This window comes from Salmo trutta, chromosome 23 (genome assembly GCF_901001165.1).
Source record: "Salmo trutta chromosome 23, fSalTru1.1, whole genome shotgun sequence".
Classification (NCBI taxonomy): Eukaryota; Metazoa; Chordata; class Actinopteri; order Salmoniformes; family Salmonidae; genus Salmo; species Salmo trutta.
Window position 1 is genome coordinate 9,422,430 of NC_042979.1, and position 8,933 is coordinate 9,431,362.

An 8,933-nucleotide genomic window follows, 5' to 3' on the forward strand; every position below is an offset into this window, starting at 1 on the left:
TGTGTCTGTCTCCCTCACCTGCGTTCCACAGCCTGGATAAAGTTGCTGAACTCTCTGAAAGGTGTCCCCTCTCCCCAGATTCCCAGACGGTTCATGTAGGCCATGTTACGGGGCTCAGACGCACCTGAAAATGTTTTATCAAATAATGATTAAAAAAACCACACACACAGAGATGGAAAACACTCCTGTTCATTTAGGTTATCATATCTTGTACTATATTTCCCACCATCTTCTCCATATAGCACATACAGGAGCTACACAGATGGTTCAGCTAGAATAATGACTCTGCTCATCATTTGAAGCATGAAAACGCCAGCCGCCTCCTCTCTAGGTGGTTAGTATCTTACCAGTGGCGCTAGCGTACACCACCCGTGCCTTGGGCAGTTTGTTCTGCAGCTCCAGGACCGCCAGTCCCGTCTTGGTGGGTTTGGATGACCCGATGGGACAGACATTTTTGGCTTTGTGACACTCGTCATACACAATCTAAAAGGGGCTTGGGTTAAGGAAAGGTGTTATCGTCACTAAACTACTGACACTTCCATCTACCAGTTACTACAACTCCTACTTTACGGGCAGTTACAGATTACATACTCAGTATAAATTTGGACAAGTTGTGTTAAGGGCAATTATGTTTTTTATGATTTGTTTTTACAGTAGTCATCTGTTGGTCAGTGAAAGGATACGACTCCGTCAAAGTCCTCTCCACACCAGTGGAGCAGCTGTTTGAAGCGGGTCTTGTACTTCCCTCCAGACTGGCTCTCTCCGATCAGAGAGGAGTACGTAGCGAAGATCACCCCCTTCTTCACACTGCCATTGTGTTTGGACGAGATCTTACCATACTTAAACTGGGACAGACAAAATAGGATGGGTTTTGAGTGAAGGCGAACAACACCTTTACATGCATGTGAACACGTCCTTTTGGAAGGCAGGTATGAAAAGCATATCCAGTGTGAAGGATCCTCTTCAATTTATTACCATGGAGAAAAAAAATGTGTGGAGAAGTACATCTGCACCCAGCGGGCAACCTCTTACCTTGTTTAGTGAATGGACCTGAATGTTCTTGGCTCCTATGTCTTTCAGATCCCTCTCCGCATCATACTTCAGGTCATTAGAAACACTGAACCTGTGAAGATGGAATAGTGTTTATGAAATTAGTGTGTGTGAATAGGTGTGTGTAATACGTGTGTCTTGTTTCATTGATGGGATGTATCAGGTAACCCTAGTTATAGTTTTACCAGAGTGACCTCTTTCTGCCGAGGAGGTAGTTCTCGTAGATGATCCCAGCGATGGTCCGGCCCTTGCCCACTCCGGCCCCGTCTCCTATCAGATAGGACGCTCGGTCGCCGTTAGGGAGGAATGTCTCATGTTGCTATGGAGACAAGAAACATTTCGGTTTGTGAATGCTCATCTACACTAGTACATAAAGCAGTGCTAAGCTGTAGTAGGGTCTTTATCTGGCCAAGTGAGCAGTGGAGTAAATGTGTAGGCTCTTTACCTGGGCAGCGTATGTGATGGCCTCCAGCTGCAGGGCAGACAGCCAGCCGCGGTCGACAGTCTCCTCTGGTATGGACATTCTGTACCAAACGTTTGGAGGCTTCACACTGGACAGGGAGCTGGTCTCCACCACTGGGTCTGGGTGACGCAACCCGATCCGCACTGGAACCATCAATCAACAAGTCAGCCAACTGACCAATCAAATCTTTGTTTTCCATTAAGCCTTCTGCTCCCTCAAAGCAAACACTCAGTGCGCACCTCTGCATGGGCTCCACCCATCTTTCATCAGTCAATATTATTTGAGTATGATAAATATTAAGCCTCACTCACACTTCAGGATTCAAAGCTCAAAATCAGGTTTGTTTTTAAAATCCATTTTGGAATACTGACTGTCCAAACAGCAAGTGACCAAATCGGATGTGTGCTTGCTCAGACTGTAGTAATTTTTTTGACCTGGCTATGCTAGTTGCCATGGTAATGGTGGGTCTGTGTGCAGAGGCGTAGGCTGATTGGTGGTGCTCATGCTCCCTCAATCCATCAGAAGTTGTTGTATAGCAAGCTAAGGTGACAACGATGGAAGTCTCTGATTTGCGCTGAATCTTTGAAATCATAGTGTAAGAACACTTACAGCCTCAAAGGATAAACAAGATTATTTTTGGCTAGCCGTTTAGTTCCCTAGCACATTCACTAATTTGCTGGTAAACAATTAAGTTAATTAGCCACCACGTATACTTGTCAAACACTCAGAGTAGCTACCAAACAACAAGATATGCGAAATAACAGACTAAAAATCACATGAGGGCAAATCAAATTTGACCATTCAAACAAGTTCCATGGACAGGAATCAGATTTGTCTCCGATTTTAAACCACCTACGAAGGTGGCTTGAAATATCGGATTCCGTGCAATTTTTGGCTGTTCAGGCTACAGGAAAAATATCAGATTCAAAAACGGATATGCCCCCCAAAAAATGTGGTTTGAGTCCCTTCAAATAAGGCTTAACTGCTTCAGTAAACGTGAAAGGAAACTAAATAGTTGTGAGTACTCTGCCAGTAAAGCTTACATTTCATGGGCATGTACTCAGCGTATGTCTCAGCATGACCCAACTCTTCATCCTCCTCTTCCTCAGCCTCCTCCTCCTCCTTCATTCCTGGGAGTTTCTACACAAAGACATAATCACTCGTTACTAAGCTGTCTGAAGCATTTCAGAAACTCAGCAGGCTATTGAATTAAATTCTCAGAAGGCTCTGTTGAATCCTAAAGAAAAGAGTAATTATTAGGGAATCATTGCGTTGTTGTGTTGTTGCCGTTTATCGATAAGGGGGCTTCCACACCAAATTGGTTTGGAGCTTTTTTACTCACCCCCCCAAACTCCGGTGCTTTTTCCACCTTAGTTCGGACTGGTATGAACAATACCCGCAGTCGTGAGCAAACTAAACAGAGCACAGTGGTTCACGCAAAAAGGGTGGTCTTGGTCCAATTCCATTAGTACCATGGTACAGTTCTCTGCAGGTGAGAACGCAGTCCAGACCAAACACAGGAAAAGAACCAGAGAACTATTATTGGTTGTTTGACTGCGAGCATTTGATGAAACGCACGCAATACCATAACTTGATATCTCTGAAACATTCTGTCAGTAGCAGGGCATTTATGAGCGCGTCTGGGGGAGACGGGGGTTTATACCGGGGATATAGGCTACTGAAGGCTACTGAATATAGCCTATTCGTATCGCAGTTATAGCGGCTATTGCGTTGTTTCCTCCCACGTTGTTGGAAGACCAAAGCGAAAGTAATGACGTTTGGGGACGTGCAAGTTAGACTTATTGACAATCATAAACGGATTTAACGTGAGCATTTATCTCCAACAAACAAATGACTTGTATGAACACATGGTTTTGTTAAGGCATTTTAGCTTGTTAGACATTTGGCAATGTGAAACCAACTCAAACAAATGAAAAAAATAAACAAAAAAAAACAATGTAACAAATAATTGAACTCTGATTCGAACTAATGCTCAGAACTGTGTGTGTGAAAACTTCTTGAGACTACTAGAGTGTCTGTCATTAAACAGGGGGAACGGTTTTACTAGGACTGCCACGGCTTTCGCCTTTTTGGTTAAGAGTCAGCGATTGGACGACACCACTCACTAGTGTAGGTGAGAAGCTCCGCACTTTCATGTCGTCGTTCACCCAGAACCGAGCGACATCTTTACTTGACACCTCCTTCTTTATCCCGTTGTTCAGTTCCGCTGTGAGAAGAGGTACAGAAAGAATACAGAAAACATTAGTGGAAGTACAGACACGTCTACTGACCACGTCCATTGGAAACAAAGACTTTCAGACACGTAGGTATGATTCACTTGAACTGCCCTTGCGCAAGGTCACTTCTTGCTTTCAGTTTCGCTTGCTTTCAGTTTCACATACACTATAGAAGTCTAAACCAACCACATACAACTGAAATCAAGTGGTTGAAAGTGCTTTGAAGGTGTGAAAACTGGACCCGTTTATAACAACCCTTTTCGACGCTGTTACACGATAACACTAGAATCAGATGATACCTGATCTTGATCCTGTCCATACCTGGTTTGTGGATCATCTTTGTCGAGACCAGTATAATTTCTGCGAGGATGAAAGCATTGAACACTGATTGAGCATGGACATGTTTGGTACACATGAATGATCCTGTGAGTGAAGTTAATCATCTGTACAGGGAAGGGTTTTGAAATGGCTGTTATATCCTGATCAGCGCTTTCCAAACTTAAAGAGCAACAATTTGACAAAAACTGATACGGATAGGAAAGGCGTGAATGGATTGCACCCTGGGGCTCGAAATAACATGGCCTGAACATGGCCTGAAAATGTCTTCGGCCAATGCGGTAGAACATTCCGAGAGTGCCACTTCTCCCTCCATGGCCATTGCTGAGTAATAAAATGAATGCTTATGAGTAGTGCTGTTTGCATGTGATATAGTTTTAAAACCTATGAAAATGTCCAGTGAAAGCAGATATGCAGTTAGCTGACACTAATATACAGTAAAGACTTAGACACACATTATCCCGAATGCTAATCAGTAAAAACGGCTGAAATTCGCTGCTCCGTTTTGCTTTGTTTAAAGCTGGTCATTTCACAGTGAAATGTCAGAGCGTCTCCCGTATTGTTACGTCGCCTACATTTCAAGGATAAAGTTCCATATGGGCGCTAACATGGCGACTGTTCTAAAACCTGGCCTAACTCTCCATATATATGGCTCTGGCCTCTAACCCAAGATCTGCACCTGTAAATATGAGCAGTGTTTCCCTCCACAGGGTACCTTCTGATCTTAGAAAATGGTACAGAATAGGTGAGAGACAAATGGTAGTGACATCAAGTGTTCATGTTCTCTCAGACACCAAAAGACGAGTGGGAAAAGAAAAGAAACCATTTTGGAGTCATTGGAACCCAGCCAGGGTTCCATGAGTACCGTGACTCACTGGTGCCTGTGGCTGTTGCCGTGGCGACCGGCTGGGCGATGTCTGGCGGTGGCTTGAGCCTCATGAGTTCCACCAGACTACTGCTCTTCATGGTGCTGCCAGTCCTCAACAGGTCCTTCAGCTGAATCTGACACAGAAGGAAATATACATGTTATTACAAGGAAGGCTCTAACTCAAGTTTTCCCTCTTTTGTTGCTATTTTGCAGATGGCAGCATAGGAACTGAAAGGCATCTTAGCCCTCGTGACACCTACTAAAATCAGAGCGTGCACACACACTTGTTCATTTCATATTTTCAGCTGCAGTTTTGTTCCCAATGCCATTCCCAGGGTAAAAGTGTTTCCTCCACTGACCTGCTCTCTGTTGGAAGGAACCACTGTGGAGACAGGGGAGGGGAGAGCAGTGGAGTAGGTAAGTGTGGAAGAGGATCCCCGCAGGGCTGAGGGAGCTGTATGGACCACCTTAGTGACTGTGATGGTGTGTCTGGCCGTGCCTCCAGTTGAGGGCTTGGTCACAACAATTGTTCCCAGTGATGGCAACTGATTCAGTTGATTTAAGACAAATGTGGTGGTTGAGGGCTGAGGCTTGTGCTGGTGGACCAGTGAGGAGGGACAAGGAGGAGAGGTTGAGATGTTACCACACAGAAATTATACTGCAGTACAACACGCTAGATATTCCAATTCATTATACAACTGGGTAAAGTAGTTTAACACAAGGCATATGTTTTTTACGAAATGTGTAGACGTAGCACAAATATTCTGTGTCCTTTTTAAGTGGAGACAAACAGGAGAAAACATTTTCAAACGGTTGATTGACTAGGTTTCTTGGTAAAAGCACACTGTAACCCATATTTTGTTGAACAGAGTTCCTACCCTGATTGAGACTGCAGGTGTGGGTGGAGCCATTGCCTCCATCCCTGAGCCAACACCCAGGGCACTGATGGAGATGGACTGGAGGAGAAACAAAACTCACATCAGCACCAGAGAACACTACACATCTGAAGCAGCAGCACCGAGGCTGACTGTTTTTTTTTTTTTTGCACAAGGAGCATGTGTGTGCCTAAGTTGAAAAATGAAGGCGCACCAAGAAATATATTTGAGATTACAGGCCATTTTTTTTGTAGTAATGGTGCAAGTGTGACAGTCATGAATCAGCACTCAGTGTATTCTCCATGGCACTCAGGGGCTGCGGTACAGTGAGGTAATCATTGCAAAAATGATCTGGCCGATTTATTTTCTAGGTGCTCCTAACTTAAAATTCCAGGTGGCACAGCAAACTATTTAGGCGCATACACAAGTAAAACGGTCGCACTGTAGAGCCCTGCCCAGGCTGTCCTTTAGTTATGTATTTATGCAGATCAGAGGAGAGAATGCCACTACTGAGATACTGGGAGGTCACTAAACTACTGAGAACTATATTAGTTAAATCCTTTTCCATTCATTAAACTCAAATGATGCAGAAGTGCTAGAAGCCACATTGGACTATTGGGAAGATGCCTCCCTGTGTTTCACTTACCTGTGGGGTGGGAGAGGGAAGAGCAGCATCCTGAGGGTCAAAGTCAAACAGGTCGTTAGGGCAGATTCCGCTCTCGCTCAGGGCTGCCAAGAGCAAATCCTGTCCAGGATCCATCATCTGCAAAACAAATTGGTAAGTGACATCAGCAGGAGCCGAATAGGAAAACAGACAATTGTTGGCAACATGTCACAATCCACTGTTAGTGATCTAACCAAAATTGTGTGTCTGTAGTTAACTGTATTTTTCAACACTACTTGGTCTGTTATGTCATACAGACAGTGGGCTGTCTGACAGCTTTTATTTCACAGTAAGCTGTCTAACAGACCCTGTGATAGAGCACACAATTTCACACCAACAAATACAAGCATAAGAGCTCAAAGATAATAAAAAATTACACTATAAAAAAAAAAATAGTTATGAGTTTTGAATCAACTGCTTTCATGTAAAATAAGTAGCAACAGATATTTTTCAAACATACATTAGAACTGTAAAACCTAATGCACAGCACCATGTGGCAGACATGTGACCACTGAGTGACTGTTTACCTTGGTAATCTAACAGTTCATCCAACCATCAGACCAGATATCTTCACTCAGCTGTGCACTAATAAAGTATGATGTTGGTTGCTGCTGCTGCTAGTAATTAAAAAAAAAATGAGCAGATGACGGCAACAGAATGTTGACTGGCATGTGGCACTGGCCAGGAAGCGTCAAGGATGTTTAGAAATGTTCGACAGTGGGTCCCAACTCTTAAAACAAATCGGTCAAGGTAGACTGCAAGAATATTCAGCAGTTACACACTTAAATAAAAGGTGTACATCCAGGTGTGTGATATTGAGAACTTGTCTGGTTACAATGTGACCCGGACCCTGGCACGTGTTTGCACTTGACGTGCTCCCTACTCCGTAGTCTCAATTTCCTGGAGTGACGTCGTTCGCAAGACTAGCTAACAGTAGCTAGCTAATGTCAAATCTAACATGTTTTATAGATGCTTGCTAGTTAGATCAGGCTAAGACATTTAAAAGATTCGTGTGGCTTGTACACATACATAGCTAGGAAACCACACACCCTCTAAAGTCAATAGCACTGCAGTATATTAGCTAGCTAACGTTAGCTACTTGAAACTCACCTGAGTTGTCCACTGATTTGATAAATCAAGTTATTAACTATGGAATCAATGAACATCGATATTCAACTGTTATTTGTGAGAAAAAAACAACCTTTCTATGCACGCGACAGCGGCGTAAACAAGTCCCATTCACCTTGGCATTTAAGCTAGTTAGCTTGCTGGATAACTTAACTATGTAGCTATGCCATTAGCTACTACATTATAACGTTACTGCAACTAACCCCTACTGCCCGTTATGAATTTGACTGCACTAGGAAAATAATGTACTAAAAGACAGCCCAAATAACACATTAGCTAACTAGCATTATTACCCATAGTAAGGTAATTATATCTACAGTAATAGTTAATGTTACAAAAGGTATTTAGCTAACGTTACTGTAGTTAGCTTTAAGTTATCTGGCTAGTTAGCTAATAGCGTACTAAGCCGTGTTGGTGTTATGCTCTGTCACGCCGTTAGCTAACAGCTAACGTTAAACGTTGCCGCGTTAGTTGCAATGGGAAGAGGACAATAAAATACAATTTCACGAAAACAACATGTCACAGCCTCACTATAAACACTTCACCGTGATCCTGGGGAAATCACCAACCATTTACAAATATTTGTGCCAGGCAACAACACTCACTTGGCAGTCAACGGGTGTTCAGTTTATCGCGGCGATTACAGGGGCTGTTACCCTCTTCGCTCCGCTGTTTTCTAACCACCTTTCGCCATCTTTACCAAACGACCAGAGTCGCGTATTGGTCACGTGACGTTTAGCCCGAGAGCTGGAATTTTCAGGCGCGAATTCCTAGCACTCCGTCGATAAAAAATGATATCCAAGTGGTCGCAGGGCGTCCGTTGACGATCAGCAATCGATAAAGAAAAGAATGTTGGCATTTCAAGCATAATTTTAAACCTTACAGATTCCAGAAACAGAGCGCTAAACCCTCGTCACGTGACCGCGTGAAGTCTTTGAAGGAAGTGACGTCCAGTCGACGTTTCCTTATTATGCAAAATATGTCATTGGGAACCCCCATTTTGGTAAGGTCAGGGTAAAACATTTGCTACGTTATTGGAGGTCTGTGTGTCATGATTTCAAATCATGACGGCGTTAAGGTCTAAATCCTTTGTGCTGCATGTTTATATATTGCATAAATCAATCAATCAATAGTAACCCAGTCTAGATCATAGAGACCCAAAAAGCAAGCAGCAGCACAGAGGCAAGGAAAATCTCCCTGGAAAGTAGAAACCTTGAGAAGGACCACTCAGATGGTGTCCTCTCCGGCTGCATTACTCCATGCTCTTAATAGCGTCAATAATAAACATAAAATATATATGATATATAATAAA

General features: G+C 43.3%; 1 protein-coding gene across 5 annotated transcripts in view; it reads right to left on the minus strand.

The window, feature by feature from the left end:
* Nucleotides 1-8,546, minus strand: part of sbno1 (strawberry notch homolog 1 (Drosophila)) — a 30,401-nt gene extending 21,855 nt beyond the window's left edge. For 2 of the 5 annotated variants that reach the window (XM_029708784.1, XM_029708781.1), the window contains exons 1-13: nucleotides 8,227-8,546; nucleotides 6,476-6,592; nucleotides 5,833-5,910; nucleotides 5,314-5,550; nucleotides 4,962-5,088; nucleotides 3,640-3,740; nucleotides 2,557-2,653; nucleotides 1,496-1,656; nucleotides 1,236-1,369; nucleotides 1,033-1,123; nucleotides 684-845; nucleotides 348-483; nucleotides 19-124 (exon numbers count right to left, since the gene is read on the minus strand). In XM_029708784.1, coding sequence (XP_029564644.1) covers nucleotides 19-124; nucleotides 348-483; nucleotides 684-845; nucleotides 1,033-1,123; nucleotides 1,236-1,369; nucleotides 1,496-1,656; nucleotides 2,557-2,653; nucleotides 3,640-3,740; nucleotides 4,962-5,088; nucleotides 5,314-5,550; nucleotides 5,833-5,910; nucleotides 6,476-6,592 — 1,547 coding nt within the window. In that variant the 5' untranslated portion in view covers nucleotides 8,227-8,546. Of the gene's footprint in view, nucleotides 1-18; nucleotides 125-347; nucleotides 484-683; nucleotides 846-1,032; nucleotides 1,124-1,235; nucleotides 1,370-1,495; nucleotides 1,657-2,556; nucleotides 2,654-3,639; nucleotides 3,741-4,071; nucleotides 4,834-4,961; nucleotides 5,089-5,313; nucleotides 5,551-5,832; nucleotides 5,911-6,475; nucleotides 6,593-7,020; nucleotides 7,111-8,226 lie in introns of those variants that run through there. The other 3 variants (XM_029708783.1, XM_029708782.1, XM_029708786.1) reach the window with 3 other exon arrangements.
* Between the last annotated feature and the right edge of the window lie 387 nt (nucleotides 8,547-8,933).